Source organism: Idiotropiscis lumnitzeri, chromosome 10 (assembly GCF_059441095.1).
Source record: "Idiotropiscis lumnitzeri isolate Australia: NSW breed Sydney's pygmy pipehorse chromosome 10, RoL_Ilum_1.0, whole genome shotgun sequence".
Taxonomy (NCBI): Eukaryota; Metazoa; Chordata; class Actinopteri; order Syngnathiformes; family Syngnathidae; genus Idiotropiscis; species Idiotropiscis lumnitzeri.
The window spans coordinates 6,434,998-6,454,536 of NC_142400.1; the positions used below are offsets into that span (position 1 = coordinate 6,434,998).

The window sequence follows — 19,539 nt, forward strand, 5'->3', positions numbered from 1 at the left end:
ATATACATATATTTTACATTAATGCTCAACTGGCAAGCAAACATTGACAATACATATCATATAGGCAACACACAGGTTTATTCTTTAAGAGCTTTTACCACTGTCATAAACCACAGAATTGACGTAAAACAGTCGACTGGGCATTTCACAAACACAAGGAAAAAAATAATAAACCAACATAAAGTGGCATTGAGTTAAATTACAGATGTCTTTACAGCTTAATGTACAAACACCTGCAATGTACTTACCATACAATACAACGTACTACGTAATGTCGCTGCACTCTTATAATGAAAGTTTATTATTATTATTAAATTCACATTTTAATATTAATTATGTTTATATCATTATTAATACTATTATTATTATTATTTCATTTTATAGTTTATGTTGTTGTTAGTGACGAATTTACTTTGATTTTTAAACTAGGTTCGCAGAAACATTTTGTATCAATCTTTTATTTTGTAAGGTATGACCGGAAACCAAGGGGAGTTTACTTTTCTGTTTGCGAAAGTGTGACTTTCGGAAGAAATAAGTGGCAATGCGGCGTAACAAGAGGAAGAAAAGTCACCTGACACTTTAGTCGAGGAGAGTAGCTCCTATGGCATCCAGATGCATATCTGGAGGACTCTTGTGGCTACTTTTGTGTCTTTGTGGCCGGCTGTGGACAAGTCGAAGTCCTGGTGACGGGTGAGTCCGTGGTGCCTCGAGATGCGAATTAGTTAGCTCCCCAGTCTTGAGAAACTTTTTTCTTCTCTCTCAAAAGTGCAACTTTTAGGTATCCTGGCCTCTCTTGGTCCCCAAACTCTTTATTTTTTTGCAGACCGACACCCGGAGTGGGTTCTCGTCCCACATTGTGCAAAGCAGGCTTCGTACGTGATCGTACTCATTTTGCTATTTTATGGGTTTAATATTAGCGTAATGCTATTGGCATTATGACGAGATCAAGATCCCGCGAATCAATATCGGTGTTGCGGGGATGCGCATTTGTAGGACGGAATTTCAAAACATCTGTCACTTTTCAAAATAAAATATTTTTCAGATTCGAAATATAAGTACTGCAAGTTTTTTTCTTTCACCTGCGCGGCCCGGTCCAAAGGTACCGGGCCATGGTCTTTTTGCCCCCTCACCCTCTGCTCGTAATTGTTGTTTTGTGGCATATTACAAAATATAGCCAAACGGTCACGTGACTCCAGGTCGATGTTGACGTTGGGAGAAAGGTTCAGTGCGCATGCGCAGAGCCAGTACATGTGGTAGTTATTGATTACAACAGTAGGAAATAATGCGCAGCCGGATTTACATGGAGACGTTTTGTCATTCTCGATTTAATTAATTACAAATGAAGATCTCTGGTCACCAGTTTACATGTGACGTGATCTTTTCCGTAGTGATGGTGAGATGAAGCTTCTTAAAGCATTGAGGCTTTCCATGCAAGTGGATTGATTTACCTGTCGAATCCTCAAATGTGGCTCAATCCCTCTGGCGCCGCCAAGTGGACAAAAAGTATATCGGCATGCAAGAAAGAGGTTTTCTTCTGCAGTTTTGATTAGGATTTACTCATGTCATGAAATGGACATGGAAAGGGTGGAGGAAAATGCAGTAATTCCGTTTATTATTGATGTGGATAAAAATGTATTCACAAAACGTTTTTTCAATCATTTTTATTTTAAAAAAATGTATGAAGAAAATATTGCGTGTGTCTTTCTTCTCTCTTTTCTGATAAAACTGTACGTTGTGCTTCTTCTCAAGCGTTTCGCCGAGTGTTGACATCCCGTTGTCCAACATGGACATCCTACAGCCTTACACGGATGGCCACGGCCCTCGTCACTCGCACCGCTACGTCAGAGACTGTCAGCCCAGCGTGCACGGCAATCGCACGCACGAGAGCTTTCCTGCCAGCAACTACAGCATTCTGCCAGTGGCCGAATCCAGGCTGCTCGTGTACAAACTACCTGACCGTGTCGTAACTGGTAAGCAACCAGTCATTCATGAGAGAACCCCCGACTTGTCAAAGGAAATGTTCCAGAAATACCTGCTATAGATCAAAATCTCCAATATAAAGACCATAGCATATACTTTAAACACATTCAAACTTCCTAAAATAAACTTTTTAAATGAATTAATTTTAAACGTTGAGGAAACTAAAAGAAGAATGTCTTACTTACACTTTTCACAACTGTAAATTCAGACGTGTCTGATACTGTAAAAATCCATAGAAATTGCTTAATATAGTGAGGCCACGAAAAAGAAATGAACAGGATGGGTTATGTTGCAAGTCAGACTGGCCTGTTTTAAAGATTAAAAACTTGGCGATGACAAACAAATGTGATCATTAACTTTAATGAATTGATTGTGTTTAACGTGCTAATTACCTCCATGAACCACCCTGTTGTGTTGCGAGTTAAATTGATCCATTTTGACATTTTTGCAAATTTCTTAAAATGTTCAAAAACATAAAGCATCATTTCATAAAATAGATTGTATTTGTATTATTATGTATTTAAAATTTCTGGATTTTTGTGGGTCATGTTACTTTATTTTCAATCATCATGTTTTTGTTTTGAAACTGTCACCTCTTTAAAAAAAAACTAAGAAAAAATGAAAATAACCATTTGAATAAAAAAAAAAATATTTTGGAGTCTTTTCTCATTTTAATTTTCAAAAACCTTATTTTTGTTAACTAACTTTAATAAACGTATTAAAGATGCCATGTCTATAGTAAAAATACGGTGATGGTCGTGTAACATTACAATTCTGCAATAAAAAATAAAGTTAACTCAAAATCGTTCTGTCGTGATGAAGAAAGAGCTGAGTCAAATGATCAATCACTCCAGATTTGTTGTTCAATTTCCGTTCATCACTGCGAGTTCCTTTCAATACAAGTAGTACTATTATTGATTTCGGCCCGGAGCATAAAAACAGGGACTAATCAAAATTTTCAGCAAGTAACAACAGTCAGTTCCCCAAAAATCGGTAAATTTACCTAGCCGTAATATCTTCTGTTATGTCACAAATAAATTGAATGTGGAACTGCAAATTTGTTGTATTTTACTATAACCAGCTAAAATAATATATTTATTATTTATTTTTTTGTGTGTGTGTGGCCTGGTGTTCCTCCCCTCTGATCGGCTTCAGGTCACTTCACGGTGGTCCACGACCCGCTAAGGACTCTGTCGGTTCTGGAACCTGGCCAGCCAGGGGGCTGCAGCAGTGACCGTTTGTCCACGGTGGAGGAGACGTCCCAAGCTGCCGGCTGTCTGTACGCGGTAAACGGCGGCTTCTTCAACACCCATACGGGCCAGTGTCTGGGCAACTTGGTGAGCGACGGCAGGATGGTGCAGGACAGCGGCGGCGTGCAGAACGCCCAATTTGGCATTAGGAGGGATGGAACCCTGGTGTTCGGGTAAGAGATGAACAGAGAACCGGGGCTGAACTATTATTTTTTTTTTCCAAGTCCATTCGTCATCCATTTTTTTTAAAGCAAACACAACCAATAAATTAATTATAATCTTAATAAACAAAATTGTAATTACTATAAATACGTTTTATATATTTTTTAATTGGGGCTGTCACCATCAAATCGTTTTAAAATCGATTATCCTAACAACTGCGCCACGGACGAATCGAGTAATCATGTGACCAGGCTCACATCATGTTTTATAATAATAATAATCATATTTTTATTAAATCAGGCTTCTGTGGGTGCAGGTATCTGTCTCAAGAGGAGGTTTTGGACCAGTCCAACCCATTTGTTCAGTTGGTCAGCGGTGCGATGTGGCTGCTCAGAAATGGTGAGGTGTACATCAATTCCAGTCTGGAGGCTGAGTGCGAGGATATTCAGGAGACCGGTACGCACGTCCCCGTGGTTCCTCAAGCCCCGTCGTTTCATGTGTCTTCGTTGTCTGTGAACTCCGGTGTGCTCTGTGCTTTGGCAGGTTCGTTACAGTATTTTACCAATGTTATATCAGCCAGGACGGCGTTGGGTCACGACGCTGAGGGAAGGGTGATCTTGTTCCAGCTGGATGGACAGACGGGACAAAGGGGGTGAGAGATTTAGAAAAAACAATCAACGAAGTCTTTGAATACGTGACTTAAGTCCGAGTCGACTCATGTCATGTGACTCAAGTCCTCCACCTCTGCTGAACACTCGGCTCAAGATGTTGCATGTCTTGACAGGCTCAACCTTTGGGAAATGGCCGACTTTCTGAAGGAAAATGGAGTCATCAACGCCATCAATATGGATGGTGGCGGGTCTTCCACCTTCGTGTCCGGCGGCATCCTGGCAAACTACCCGTCGGACAAATGGTAGCTTGCGCCTCGTAAGCCATAAACACCTCTTGCTGCCGTCGGAAACTATTATCCTGCCCTCAGCAAAACAGACATAAGGTGGTCCTGCGCTCGGGCAGTCTCCACCATCTTCTGCGTTCATCCGCCGCGTTGCCAGCCATCGGACTGCGGCGGACACGGCCAATGTGTGGACGGAGTATGTCGCTGCCAGGAGGGCTGGCGGGGCGCCAACTGCAGCTCAGCAGCGAATCAGATGCCATCATGCGGTCCTCATGCGGTCTTCACCGCCAGTGAGCATCCACCCCACCGAAGCACCACCACCGACTCCTGTCTCACCAGCGCTGAGAGTTTCATTTGTGTGTCATGTTGCAGGCGGTTGTGCCTGTGATGCCGGCTGGAGAGGCAAGAACTGCAGTCAAGGTACTTAGGAACACAGACACTCCAAAGTGCTCGCGAGCTGCAACAAACTCCTGAAAATAGACCAAAATGAACTTAAACATGTATGCATTGTGCTACCAAGAGGAGCTAAGAGATGTGATCATGATATGATCATACAGATATGTAAAGCGTATCTTGTTTCTTTTTCTCAGAATGTCTGCCGGGTTTCTACGGCAACAGCTGCAATCAGACGTGCTCCTGCATGAACGGTGGCTCTTGCCATCACGTCCACGGAGGCTGCAGCTGCTCTCCGGGATTCACTGGAACAAAATGTGAAAAAGGTTGTTTTTTTTAAATGACAATGTTTTTAAATGAACCAAATATTCTCTAGTTTGTGGGGCCCAACGTTTGCTCAATACCACTTTATCCTCAGGTGCGCTCATCCTGCCTTTGTCTGAAGAGGGTCTTCAGTTGTTGAGTTCTAACTTTTATTTTCACAGATGGACGCTTACAAGCCAAAGAGCAAGAGCAAGAAACTCATTATCTGAATGAGTAAGTGTCAAAACGGGTCGTTTTGTCATTCAAATGTGCCACATTATTCTCACGATATTAAAACGTTTTAAGTAATTGGGCGTTTCTAAAAAAAAAATAATAAAATTTAAAAAAATACAACACGAGATATTTAACTATTTCCCCAAAGTCTTTGGTTTTTTCCTTATTTATTTTTTGCTTGAAAATAAAAACTTATTTTACATGTTTATGCATTGTTTAGTTGATACAACTCGTGTACATAGAACAGCTTTTTAAATGTGTTATTAATTTCATTATTTTTAATTAGTATTTTTATATTTTGGAGAAAAAAAATACTATTTTACCATTATATTGCCTCTTTTTTCCTCATGAATGAGTTTTTCCCAAGGACGAAATGGGACTTTATTCCCACAACCCCTTTTTTTCCTGGCAATAGACACTTCTTTTTGTTTTTTAAACCTTTTATCCGTTCTCTTCTTTACAGGTCAACGTGGTTTACGCTCACCATCATCCTGAGCGTTCTGCTGATGTTCAGCCTGCTGGCTCTAGCCTTGCAGCTGTGCAGGCACTCGCCGGTGAGTCGTAAGCAAGCCAACTACGCCTACCTGCCGCTGACCACCTCTGACGGAGGGCAAGCTAACGGCGAGGCTCCTGGGAAATGGGATCAAGATTGCTCAAACTCTCTGGAATTAATGTAATCAATGACGAAATGACACTGAGGAATTCTGATGACTTTTCAAACGCTGGAAAGGGACATTGGCGTCAGGTCTGTAGCTTTTTTTTTCCCCCTCTTCAGGCTCATAGAAATTCAAATTTCTGAATGTAAAAGGGAATATTTTGTTTTGTATACAACTTTGTGAAAATAAATAATGAACGTAAGTAAAAACATGTGAAATATAATATTTTTGTAATTATAGGTGATTCATGGAGTGCTTCTATTTATTGAATTCAAAAACATTTCAGATGACTGAACGCATCCATTTTTGCATGTTTGATTGGATTGTTGTTGAGGAGCGACGCAAGCGGACTTTGTTACTTGAGAACTTTGCCACTGTTTTGAAGTCAATCAAGCTGATGAAACACCTTGCAGGAAGTTTCTGTGTGTTTGTGTTTGCGTGCATGCGTGTGTTCATGCATGTGATTTGCTCGCCTGGGTGTGTGCACATATTTGTGGCTCAACACTCCACCCAAAGTCTGAAACTGCGTGTAAATATCGCGTGACAAATTTGTGGAATTCTGGGAATAAAGGAAGAAAGTCGAAGCAAAAGTGTCACACAGTCAGACGGGAGGTCAGTGTGTCTCGTGGGCGCCGCCCACATTCCCTTCAGCGTGTTGACGCTCAAGTGCGGGAAGGTCGTGACCCGTGGGCCCTCCCACAGCTCGCCACCGCCAACAAATGTATTATTTATTTTTATTTTTTTTTACAATGCACTAAATAAAGATGATTTAAACACTGCAAAATTACATTAAAAAAACTATAATGTTAAACATTTCAATACAATGTAAATACAAACAAAAATGTAAAAATTGCAACACAGGTTAATTATAGAATAAAGTAAATATTTTAATAATACAAAATGATTGTATATTTAATCGTTTAAAAAATTGCAAAAAATAAGATTTACAAAAACGGAAAAGGGTAAATTAATAAAATTAAGGAAATAATTGAGGTAAAAAATAGAAATCCAAATAAAAGAAGAAACAAAAACGCACCAAACAATCTACGGGCTAAGAAAACAAAATTATTTTAGTAATGCAAATATTTAAAATAATAAATGGATACAAATGGAAAAATAATAAAGAGAAAACAAGTTTTAAAAAAAAGCCTCTTTTTTTCAAATCAAACAAAAACTCTGTACCATACACCTCAATAAAAATAAGAAAAACAAATTAAAAATGAAATGTTTACTCCCAGCCAAGCATTGTAAGCATTTACAGAAGACTTGGTGCTTCTATTTTTACATTACACGCTAGCGTCTCACTTTTACGCTTGAGTCTTATGCTGTCATTAATATAGCAAATGATCACACACACACACACACTCACAAAAAAAAAAGATGGAATCAACATGTGTGATTCTTGGAAATACAACCACAATTTGACGAATTGCATAATGTCACCGCTTTACAGTTGCTTTTTCTATACTGTACATCTTGTCCCCTTTCCCAGTAGAGCACAGACAAAAAAAAAAGGAGGTTATTGACGCGCTACACTGTTGTGCAACACGCAGGAACACACCGTTATGTAAAGGAAAGCCCTGCCAACCTCCACATATGGAGGAGGCCCTTTATTATTGTTTTGCTGGAACACTGACACACTGCTCCTAACTTGGGAGGACATTTTGTCCACTACCATTCCTTGAACAACTTGTGTGCTTTACTAGTGACTCACTTGAGATGAAGAGGAAATGGATTTAGTGGATTTAAAAAAAAAAAAAAAAAAAGTCTACACACCCCTGTTCAAATGCCAGATCAACAAGTGACCTAATAATGTGACTCTTCAGCTGGAACTGGGGTCGTTCACAAAGTGGAGGGAAATTAGGAACAGACCATAATAGGAGTCAGTACTTGCACAAAATGATGAGGCTATTGTTAGAAAGCAAAAATAATAATAATTAAAAAAAAGCCTACGAGGAACATCAGAACTGTATTTGGTGTTAATCAGAGGCATGGTGGGAGGTATGTCCTGTCTCGCATTTAACATGAATTTTAATATGATTGCTCAACAACCACATCCCATTTATTAGGGTGTGCACACTTGCGCAACCACGTTATTTCAGGTGTTTCCCTTCTCAAAAAGATGTTTTTTTTTTAAACTTCAGTTGTAAAGGTAATAGAAAAATTCAGTGGTGGGAAACAATTCATCTTGGTCTATATGTCAAAAACATTTGACTTTTAAATAGGGATGTGACTTTTTATAGACACTGTGGTGTGGTTGCATTACAATATTATTTCATTAATTATTTATTATTTATTTTTTTAATTTTCATGAACGTCGTGATTTTTTTAAAAAAAGGACATCAATTAGAATTAAGTTAATCTTTATGATTTGTTTTCATTGTTCACTGAAATGTGTTAAAAGTGCATGCAAACTGTTTATTTATATATATAAAATATTCAATGAAGCGGTTATTTAATGACATGAAGGTATATTAAAAAAAATAATTAAATGACTGTAACTAATCTTTCAATTACAGAACTCTCAAAAAAAATAAATGACTGAAACTAATCTTTCAATTACAGAACTCTCAATAATGTAAAAAAAACTGATTTAAAGAGCAATGCAATGCTCCTGGTGCAATATTTTGAAAGGTTCTAGTAGCGCTGGAGCGGATGTAATGCAGTGGCCGTCAAGGACGTTCTTATCAGTGTTGTGATGTCATCACATGTCCAGGTGTGACCTGTTTGCACGCAAATGGAAAAACGTCAGATCAGTCAAGCAGGCCTTATCTTGTGTGTGTGTTTTTCCCAATCTCAATTTATGGTTTTTTTTCCCCCCCTAGTTGATTCCAGTCAAGATTCACAGAAAACAAGGACACTGGTTCATGTGAAGGAAAGTCCCCAATCGGGAAGATGTGATCCACTGAGAACAACAGTGGGCTAACTCCATTTTGCCATTCTCAATTTAAATGTAAAAAAGGGAATGTGTTTTGAATGAATGGTCTAAATCAAGGTTTCATTCCAGTTTCAATGTATAAGCGGTAGTCGTTTATTACACTCGACAGTTTTCCCGATTCGTCATTGCGACAGTGGGCTAGCTCCCATTTCCAAAAATGGTGGCATAATCAGGCTTGATCATCTCTTTAGCTCTTTAGCATGTTAGTAGAAGGGAAGGTTATTTTTCATCTCTCATGAAATGTGCATATATTTGTTGTTTAGATTTAGACCACTATTGTGCTCTTTGTGTTTGCCTTGGTTGCTCTGAGTCGCTCTCTGCCCTGGTTGTATGGAGTTGCACGGGGTTCAATTTTATTTGCTGGCCCCGGGTTCCATCTTAAGAAAACATTGTATTTCCTTTCACTGCTATTCGGATGACTGTCCGATCTATGTCCCGCTAAGCAAAAACGACGCTTTCTATATTTCTTTTTTTTTTTCTCAAACATATGACGTATGGTCTTAAAAAATACGTCCATCTTTAAAAAATATGCCTTTTTTTCTCGAAAGTAAAACTAAGCAAAATGTGACTTTCATTTGGAAAAAAAATTTCCTCGTTTTATTTTCGTTTCAAACGTGTCGTTGACTCAAACGTACAAACATAAAAGTTACCTCTATTAAACATTTTCAAACTACAGTAATAACAGGAATAATCATTTTTGATTGCATTTATGAACGTTACAAAACGCTAGCAGAACCGGATATTGGGCTGTCTTATGCAACATTGCAGTGTTTTGCGGCCAGTGCGAGCGTTGCCCAGTCATGTCCGTCAGTGAACACGGTCACGTGTGTTAGTGACAATCGGTGTCGTGCCCCGCGATTGGTCGAGACGCTAGGTTGGGCCCGCCTATCCCCGACGTAACGGCAATCAGCTGTTGAGGAGGCCTGCACACACATAACAATAACAAAAGGAGCAGTCGGGGGGGAAAAGAAGACACAACAGCCGATGTTAAGTTCCTAAACGTACGCCTTTTTTGTACTTTATTTCTTCTATGAAGAAAACATCGATTTTTTAAATTTTCGAAAAAGGCACACATCTACCTCCTGTTCGAAAAGGAATTTAAATATCGTTTTTTCTTTCTTTTTTTACGTCGTCGGCTGAGCTGCAGGTGGGTTCTTTGTTTTCTCCACACACACACACACACACTCCTCTAGCGCTCGCCATTCTGTGCATTTTATACTTATATTTTTTACACTCGTCATTACTGTGCAGTTATTGCTCTATTGGGGTTTGGGGTTCTGGTCAATAAGACACAGTAGACTTAATGTTGTTGTACGTTGTTTTCGAGTTCGCCTCAGATAATGGGTGGATGGATGGATGTTTGCTGCTCGACGCTTTTAAGTCATCTTTGTGCGTTTTTAACGGTGCACTTTTTCTATGTGCATTTGATTGTCGTTTGTGCACCGCGATAACATTGTTTTCATGCAGATGTCGGTTGCTTCTGCCCCAGCCGTGTCGAATAACAACCCCCACCTCTCTTCTCCTCTTCCACGCCCGGCTGCTAACGAGCTAAAACCGTCTTACACAAACAGGCTTCACAACCCCCACTTTTAAGACCTATCACCTCGAGCCCAAACGAGATAGCCGATAAATCGACCAATCGGTCTGTGTCACCATTGTAGAAAAACATTTTTATATTTGTTTGGTTTCTGAAGTTACACGGTAGTTTTGCAAAATATATGCATATTTTCCAATGGAACCCGCTGATCTTTGATCAAGCAATCCATGTTTACGTTTCGTTAATTTAAGCAATTCACTTGGTCTTAATCGAAAAATGCTCACAAATCTACACCTCCAACTGTATATTATTTTAATCTGCTACCAGGTTTAACATAATTTTAATCTGCCGCCATTGTGCGTTGGTTGGATGTTTGTTTACTCTTTAATAGGGTGCTTGTTTATCCGTGAGCACTTTTTTGGTTGTTGTTTGTTTTTTCTTGTCTAAACATGTTTACGGTGTTTAGAATTCATCGACGGCTCTAGTAAAATCCCCTTTTCTACAGATTCAGAAAATGTACGAATCTGAAGAGATCCTGAACTCAGCACAACCGCACTGAACCCGTGTGCGTTCAAGTGCTAGCGAACAAATCGGACATTTGAAATTCGCTAGCACGCATTCAATTGTCTGCGAGTCAAAGCATATTTTGGTTCAAATATGGTAAAGAACTGTGTGTGTGGAGCGCTCTTCTTCTACCTTTAAGAACAAAGGTCCACGAAGTGCAGTTTCTGACGAATCACAGTCACAACCATGCGCACTTTTCGATTTGGGTAAACAAACAACATGCGTACGATCAACGTCACGCGACTTCTATAACGACAAATGATTTGAATCTTCGCGGAAGTAGACAAAGTTGCACTATAAACTCAAGTTACGGCACGCATTTTCACCTATTTACGCTAAAATAGGCTGCGATGTGGTATTGTAAGAAGCGGAAAACACTTTTCCAAGGGACAACGGCGAGCTAACTTTAAGCTTCGCGAGTGCTGACAACAAAAGTCGATGCTGCTTTGTTTTACTTATTTGTACGACTGTGAGTATTTTATATCTTACCAAAATAATAGTAAACAATGCTAAATAGTCATACTGTTTCCGCTGTTTTGAAAGTTGAAGCCTAATTATGGCGATGTACGACCCCGATGTAGAGGTCTTAAATGCGTCACGACTCCGTTTTACACGTTGTGGGGAGTTTACGTACCGCCAAATAAATCCGATATTTGTGTCGATTTTGTAAAGTCCAGATGGCCGAAATATTGGACAGACATATTCGCCCTCAGTAAGTGTTGTTGTCATGGCTTTAAATAAACTAACCCTGTGGCGCTCAATGAGTGCTTTGTGCTACAACGTGCCGACCAACTGTGAATTTGTTCAGCTTCCTTTGTGTGCGCGTGTGTGCGTGTGTGTGTCTTTGGCTGGCTGTCTGTGTCTGTCTTCTATTTACTTCTGCTGAATAAAACAGCGTCCCTTTTGTCCGTTTAACAGCTGAAACATTGCAGCTGCGGACAGGATAATCCCTAATATTTACAAAAGAGCCAGAATTTGAGGTAATATCCGTTTCTTGCAGGGTAAACATTACAGATGTTTATGTGAGAGGAGAAAGCCTGTGAGAGAGATGATATATCAACATATTAAAACACATAAATGATGAATGAATTAGTATTTAATTATCCCGCTCTGCCTGTTCTCTCTTGGCTGTCATGAAACAGTAGGCTTGAATCGTATAATGTGAATCACGATAGATAGGCTAACGGATATTAGCATAGATGTCACCTTATTAACTGAACCTTCAAGCACGTGCTACTTTTACAACCACGGAGCAGCATCACAAACAGCAACAATTTTCACAAGCAGATATTCGGTCTGCTAACGACGACTATTCCTGGAGTTTATAATTGGGGACCTTCTCTGCCTCTTGCATGTACTTATGCTGGAATCACTTTCAGCAAAGCTTAGTGGTGCTTGACATGTGTTACAATGTGGGAATACACTGAAAGCGTGCAACACAAAATTTGTAATTCCTTGTACATTGTCAAAGGCCATAAAAAGCGATTGCTTAAAAATATCTGTCATAAAAACCCTGACATGCTAAAAGCTTGTCATTTTGTGTCTTTCAGGTGTCAATTCTCTCTCATCACATCTACACCAAACGTCTGACGATGTGCGGCCCTCTGGCTCTCCGATGAACCGCGACCACTCGCCCTTGATGCACTTTAGCGCCCCGGCCCAGCGCTTGCCCGCCCGCAGCTGATGACCGAAGCGCCTCTCCAACCCTCCCTGAGCCACACCCGTGCCCCAGCAGGATGTTCCAGAGGTTTGCCAGCGCCCTGTTTGGCGACGATGTTGCCACACCTGACCTGAGCCGCCGCCCTCGCCACGACAAGCAGCCCCAGGAGGAAGAGGACGAGGAAGACTGGATCCTGGTCAACTTCCTGAGTGAGTCTCACTTTTTGATGTGCTCAAACCTGCCCAACCGGCAACCGACTTTCGTGGGTGTGCACGGTGAACCGAATAAGGCCCGCCTGGTTCTTTAATTCTGGACAATGAGCGTTTAGTTTACCAACTTATTGTTTTATTTATTGCATCGTGGCTCTAAGACCTTTGAAAAAGAAGGTTGGTGAAAATGATGTAACACAGGTGTTTGTTTTTTGTTAAGTATTAGACTTTTAGCGGTGTCATGACCGTCGACTTTGACGTATACGACTGGTGCTGCTGCATCGTTCGTACCATTTTAATCAATGACCTCATAATTAGCGATTGAGCATAAATTTAGCGGTGGTGTTATGATGTGAAAGTATAACGGATAGGAATTTACGGTTTTTGAATCGATTATCCTATCGACGCTTCCACCAAATAATCAAGTAATTGGATCCAAACCAAATCTCAGGCACGAACTACAACCACCTGAGTGTGTATGCTAGACGCCAATTCTCAACCACTAGTGATACCAAACTTGGATTAAAAAAAATGAGGGCGTGTTAAAACTATGCCAAACATAATCACCGTGGCCAACACCTGACAAGACGTGCCCCAGGGAGATACAATACAGTACAACTTTATTTATATAGCACATTTTACAACAGCTGTAACAAAGCGGGAAATTAGAACAAAAATGAAAACACATATACAATATACACCAGAGAACAGCAGAACAGCAACAATCTCATGTTGAGTCGAAAGCTAAAGAATAAAAATGTCACTGACTGCAATGTCAACTTGATGGTTTCGATAGACTACAACGGATGTTTGAGTGGCCCAGAAATGCTGTGTGACTTGGATACAATCGGGCACACAACGCCTCAGGGCAAAGGTTTTGCGTCAACATATTTTTGTGGTCGACGTCTCCCCCCCTCCTCCCCCGAGTCATAGTTATCTCCGATTGACCTAGCCCCATCCGTCCTTTTTAAACATGAACCCACAAAGGTTTGCGCGCCCCTGCTCTATAAACAGTTGTGTATTTAAATAAGTCAAGTGAGAATGGAGGTCACACAGGCAACAAGGCACGCCAGCCTCTTGGGAACCGAAAATAGGTGCCAGTCAAAACACACACGCACGCCTTGACCCGACGTGACACGAGTCGAGTCGTCTCAGATGCTGCTGGCGTGTAAATATTTAATGACGGCTTGATTTGTTTTTGTCACAAAGGAGCATCCCAGGAGATTAAAATAGTCCCCATCTCCCGTTTTGAACGATATCAAAGATGCTAATTATAGTAACAAGGTAGATTTTTTTTTTTTTGCTTTGGGTGTCATTTGCTGGTGTACTTTATGTAAGTGTCCTTTGAATAAACATGTGGGTGTGGCCTCATCAAATGATGGGATTAGGGATTAAGGATTTTGGGGTTAATATTGGGCACGTGTTAGTGGTGAGATCAGGGATTTAAAATGACATTTTGCGGTTAAGTTTTGTGTTAGGAATTGAAGTGTTGGTGTTAGGGTTAAGGATTTAGTGCGTTAAGAAGTTTGGGGTTAGGGATTGAGGAGTGCCATTTGGAATTGGTTTGGGGTTGTGGTTGCCGGTTAGGAATTAGGGATTTAGAGTGTAGTCACGTCACGTGTTAGGGTTAGGAATTCAAGCATTGCTGTTAGGGTTGTGTTAAGAAAGTTGAGTTATTTGCAGTGCCTAATGAAGTGTCTTGTGGCTAAAAACATGGGTGTGTCGGTTGTCTCCAAACAGGAAGTAAACAAACAGTGAGCAGGTTTGTTTGCAAGGTTGTTGCATCATCCCCTTGGTCATGTACTGACTGACTAGATGCGATTAGGTGGAAAAAAGAAACATTTCTGAAGTTGAAGTCGAAGATTTCCAGTATTTTGACGTGTATATGTATATATTTTTTAATGAAAACATCAGACGGGTTATTTTTAGTGTCCTGCCAACTGAGATTCGAACTTCCTGTCTGGGTGAGTCATAAAAAGCTGCAGCGAGTGTGTGCGCGTGAGTGTTTTGGCTCTTTTCGGGCTTCAAAAATATTATCAGTGTTGGGAGTGCGTTTGTAGAGCTGCTATTAGTGAGTCTGTGGTCAGGTTGGGTCACGTGATGTTTTGCTTCTTATAATGAGCGGAAAAAAACATGAACACAGCGCCCCCTGTTGATACTTACGAGGCACTACACCTTTATTCATTGATACACATCTTTATTTTGTCCCGACTTTGTTCTCCAAGAATCATATGTGCATTATTTGTTGCCATACTGAGGCATCATGAATAAAATGACATCAAATCAATAAAAACGTTTTGAATTGATTTGTCATTTAAATAGTAAAAAATTCAGTTAGGTAATTTGAAATGTTATTTAGGGAATGCAAATTTCAGAAAATGAAATGTCAATGACTAAATACAAGCAACTTTTGATAAATAAAAAATATGACGATGGTATTTTAAATTTTCATCAAAATGACATAATGGATAAACACTGGGTTCTTTGATACGAATGACCTGACATTTTTGTGACCCGATTTTCATATTTGAGCATGGGGCAGTTGAACATCTTGTCCCTTGCCTTTGGTTAGTATACTTTTTGTGGCGCTTTTGGAAGAAAAAATGTGACAAGCTTTCGTGCCTCTGAATTAGACTATCAAGTATTAAAACTTATTGGTTGTTGTTGTGTCATCAGCTGACAGCTGCTCAAACCAGCGTGCCGACGGCCTATCCGGTTCCACCGTCGGGGAGGGCGAAGATGACGAGGATGACGATGAGGACCTAGTCATGATCCCCTCACCCATGGCCAGCCCTCCCATCCGTTACGCCTCCTGCACCTCCCTCAACTCCACAGCCGACACCGACCCAGACGGCGGTGCCGAGGACGACGAGGGGGAGGAAGAGGAGGAGAGTGGCTTCCTGCGTCTGGACGCATCGTCCCTGGAGGAGAGCTGGTTCGTCACACCGCCACCATGTTTCACCGGCCGCGGCGTCCAGTCTGTCCTTGTGGAGACCAGTCCTCTGGAGAACCTGCTGATAGAACACCCCAGCATGTCGGTCTACGCCCACCACAGCCCCCCCAGGCTCAACCAGAACCAACTGCAGCGCTCGCTGGACCTGGAACTGGCTGATGCCCCCAAGGAAAAAGGCAGGCGTGCTCTGGACGGTTCGGGTCACAGGTAATGATCTTGCCACTTGGTTTAAAGATGAGGTCATTAGTGTTTGGGTTGTTGGTTATTGTTAGAGATTTCGGGGTTCGAGTTTGGGATTTGCGACTCAGAGGTTTGGGGTTAGATCGTCCTCATGCGTTGTCTCCCCCTCCCTCGCAGGCCAGTCGATGTGTCGTCAGTCCAGCGTCGCGCTGGTCTGCACCATTCGGCATGCTACGCGGCGCTGTCCAGCCGCGCCGGTTTCCTGCCGCAACGCCCGGGCCTCGCCGGTCAGCCGCTGTTTTCCCGTAACGCGCTGCGCCGCCTCAATCTGCTGCACCCGCCCAAGGCCGGCCCCACCCACTTGCACCAGCCCAGGCAGCGCCACCTCAACTTCTGAGGGCGCCGCCTTCGTGTCACACAACAAGCACCAGCAGCACGTCCAAAACGCCATTTTAACACCCGAGGCGCCTGATTGGGTAAATAAGCAGCGTGGGAGGCCGTTTTGTGTGTCTTCTACTTCATGGACTCTTCTTCCTCACATGTAGAATCAGCGCTGTAGGTCACTTTACTCAGAGGCAGGCTCACTTTATCCCGTCGCATTATGTCGACATCATCACCCGACAACCTATCACAATACTTGAACATCCCTCGTCACATTTGAGCGCTTGAAGGCAGGGTTCGAGTTACTGTGTTTGGCAAGGATCTTTTTAATCACATGTCCTCCATTATTTGCTCACACTATTTCTGCTATTGAAACTCCAAAAGTTGTTAGCATGTCGCTAAGAAAATGTAGCATTTTCCTCATATTAAAGGGACAGTGTAAAGAATGGTTTGAGTTTTCAATGCTCATTCATTATTAATTTCAATAATATATATAATAATATATTACATTGTTTTTTTTTTTTTTAATTAATTTTTTTAGTTAATTGTAGGCCAACAAATCGGCAGTAATATTACATGGGAGGCGTCTCCCCTATAGGAGGCTGCCGTGTTTCGCCGCCATCTCTGCTCCGGATACCCGAAGGAGACAAACTTTGCAAACGTAGTTCAACATCATGACTACGGCATGTTTAACAAATACAATGCGCTTACTTTGTCATTTCAGGGAATGCTAGAGGTCGTTTGTAATGTTATTTTGCTTGCACTTCTGATGAAGAAATTGGTGGTAGGCTTGCGATGTGAGATCTCGCTTTGGCACCGTAAGCACGAGCGTCAAACTCTGGTTGTTGCGTTCTATTAGTTCACCACTAGATGGCTCCAAATTCTACACACTGTCCCTTGTGTTTTTTTTTTGTTTTTTTTTTTTTGGAATGAGTAAGCATGAGTTTAAAAAAAAAAACAAGAGGTGTAAGAGTGAAGCCCCTTGCACACTTGCCCTCCTGGAATATTAACCGCCTGTCCTTTTCCGATAGCCACTGCGGCTGTACGTATTTATATTGTGAAAGGTGGCCTGAACATTAACTTCTAGTACCGCACCGCAAATCTAATGCATTTTTCCTCCACTTTTCTACCATAAGAGAAAAACTGGAACTTTTTAAAATGCTTTGTGTTGGTTTGTCTTTTTTTTTTTCCTTTCAAAATGTTTCATGTACGAAGCTCAAATTCTGACTCGAACCCTACTTGAAGGTGCTAATTACCCCTTCAAGTCTTCAACTCGTGCGAGAACCGAACTGATTGTTTTTATTGTAACAGGATATTCACTCCAATGCATCTAATGAGGGAAAATTAAGGTGTAAAATATTTAAATGTGGTCCTGCCTCTGACTTTTTGTCATTTTCACAATATTTTCATCAATGTAAAAGAGGAAGAAAATAACTTTGAAAAAAACAAACAAAAAAAAACAACTGGGTTAGATATCACTAAACTTGCCTTGTTTTCATGGTAGCTTTACAATGAATAGAAATGTAAGAGAAAATGTATTTTAAAAAAAAGTCCAAAATATTTTTTTTGAAAAATGAAAAACAGATTACATATCAGTATGAAAAAGTTTATATGCGTGTGTGCGTGCGTCAGTCATGGTGGTAGAGGAGTTGTTAGTTGGGTAGAAGAAAAACAAGAATATGGTCAGAAAAAAAAAATTCCAATGTTTTTTTTTTTTTAGTTCTTGAATAAATCTGCAGTCCACTTCTCAGGGTCACAACCAATCACTTTTTACTCGGAAATTGCAGATTTACTTGACAGCTGATGATTTTTTTTTCTTTCTGCATTCTTTTGCTCGTGAGACATTTAGTGTTGGTCCCTGGACTGTTGATTGAGACATGTTTTTTTTTATTGTCATATGTTAGTGTAGTAAATACACTCTTTGTAAAACTAAACCAAAAAAAAAGGGTAGCGAGGATCTGTAATCTTTTAGTGGGATATTATTAAGATGATATTTGTAACTTGTGTTGTTGGCCTTGGCGCTCTTAACATGATAATGAGGATGAATAATAATAATCCACATTTGCGTGATGGTCAAAATTGCTCATTTTTTGTTCATGGAGTAAACGGTATATATATTATGTTTAGGTTTTTTTTTTTTTTACTTTCAAATGTAATTTTAGAGGATGTCATGGAAAAAGTGGGCAGAAATTAGCTTCCTGACTATAAGGAGTGTATTCTATACCTGCCTGCATACTACTCATGTTATATTTAAGATGATTATTTACCTAAAAAAAAAATATACCGTAAAGGGCACATTTGACAAATGCTAACAATTGGGACTTCTGTGTCATTTTAAAGCACCAACAAATCCTGATGAGGTTCATCGGTGCATTTGAAAGTTTTTGTCATTTCTTGAATGTCAGCAATCATGTCTTTTTTTGTCTGTAATATCTTGTGACAGAAGGGATTGCAGGTTATTATTTCAATCGGTCTGTCGTCACGAAAACTAACAGGGATTTGTTGTTCGTGTCTTTTTTTTTTTCTTTTAATTGTTCAATGCCTTGAAAAATTGCGCATCACGTGCCTTCCAGGTTGAGATGTTCTTCGGACAATGCATCGATGAAGAACTTGGACTTTTAGTTTCTGTCTTATGTTTTTCAAAGTTCTACAAGAAAACAAAAGACCCAAATGGATGTCAACTATGCACCACTCACTCTCTCTTTCTCTCGCCCTTTTGTCCTAAAGACTTGCAAGCAAGCAGACGGAATCATGTAGCAAAACCTCCAGTTTTTGTTTATTCTCAAGTGTGAAATATATGGCATTTGTACTTGTATTTTTTTCTTTTTTCACAAAGTGTTACACTTTCTTTTTCCTTGTGTAGTTTACTGGAATAATACCGCACTTTGCCAAAAGGAAAAAAAAATATAAAAAATAAACATGGTGTAGGAATTGTATGGTTAACTTGTTTTTCTTTATTTATCGACATTTCCTCTGTATTTTGTAAATGTACGACTGTTCAATTCACTTGGCTTGAAAATCTGATGTTATGTGGGGGTCTTCTGTTTTCAAACTGTAATAGTTCATATGTGTGGTCTTTTACTAGCTGCAAAATAAATGTTTTCATACTCACCCATTGTTCATTTGTGAAAGTCTTCTTCGTTTGTCTGCATTGCTATTATACTGCCCCCTGATGGCCACGTTTTCTTTATAAAGTAAACTTTTGATAATCTGTTTTGCTTCAATGGATTATAATTTTTTGTTA

At 40.3% G+C, this 19,539-nt stretch overlaps 2 protein-coding genes across 3 annotated transcripts; both read left to right on the forward strand.

Moving 5' to 3' along the window:
• Positions 1-502: 502 nt before the first annotated feature.
• nagpa (N-acetylglucosamine-1-phosphodiester alpha-N-acetylglucosaminidase) lies at positions 503-6,283 on the forward strand. Its single transcript, XM_088306823.1, has 11 exons — positions 503-690; positions 1,750-1,970; positions 3,136-3,403; positions 3,709-3,848; positions 3,936-4,044; positions 4,177-4,305; positions 4,372-4,577; positions 4,660-4,707; positions 4,878-5,006; positions 5,166-5,217; positions 5,681-6,283. Exons 1-11 carry the CDS (start codon positions 602-604, stop codon positions 5,892-5,894), a joined length of 1,605 nt encoding a protein of 534 aa, XP_088162949.1. The 5' UTR covers positions 503-601; the 3' UTR covers positions 5,895-6,283.
• Positions 6,284-9,680: 3,397 nt separating this feature from the next.
• tp53inp1 (tumor protein p53 inducible nuclear protein 1) lies at positions 9,681-19,406 on the forward strand. 2 transcript variants are annotated; one of them, XM_088307430.1, is made up of 4 exons: positions 9,681-9,958; positions 12,463-12,781; positions 15,458-15,941; positions 16,092-19,406. In XM_088307430.1, the coding sequence occupies exons 2-4, from the start codon at positions 12,649-12,651 to the stop codon at positions 16,309-16,311; spliced, it is 837 nt and encodes a 278-aa protein (XP_088163556.1). In that variant the 5' UTR covers positions 9,681-9,958; positions 12,463-12,648; the 3' UTR covers positions 16,312-19,406. The 2 variants fall into 2 exon arrangements, with proteins under 2 accessions (XP_088163556.1, XP_088163557.1); XM_088307431.1 differs by lacking the exon at positions 9,681-9,958 and adding an exon at positions 11,752-11,892.
• The last annotated feature ends 133 nt before the right edge of the window (positions 19,407-19,539 follow it).

Bases quoted from the DNA above. Each gene is read 5' to 3' on its own strand.
- nagpa (XM_088306823.1), top strand. From the start codon at position 602: ATGGCATCCAGATGCATATCTGGAGGACTCTTGTGGCTACTTTTGTGT. The intron at 691-1,749 runs GTGAGTCCGTGG...CTTCTTCTCAAG, and splicing joins AGTCGAAGTCCTGGTGACGG to CGTTTCGCCGAGTGTTGACA. The intron at 1,971-3,135 runs GTAAGCAACCAG...GATCGGCTTCAG, and splicing joins ACCTGACCGTGTCGTAACTG to GTCACTTCACGGTGGTCCAC.
- tp53inp1 (XM_088307430.1), top strand. From the start codon at position 12,649: ATGTTCCAGAGGTTTGCCAGCGCCCTGTTTGGCGACGATGTTGCCACA. The intron at 12,782-15,457 runs GTGAGTCTCACT...TTGTGTCATCAG, and splicing joins GATCCTGGTCAACTTCCTGA to CTGACAGCTGCTCAAACCAG. The intron at 15,942-16,091 runs GTAATGATCTTG...CCTCCCTCGCAG, and splicing joins CTGGACGGTTCGGGTCACAG to GCCAGTCGATGTGTCGTCAG.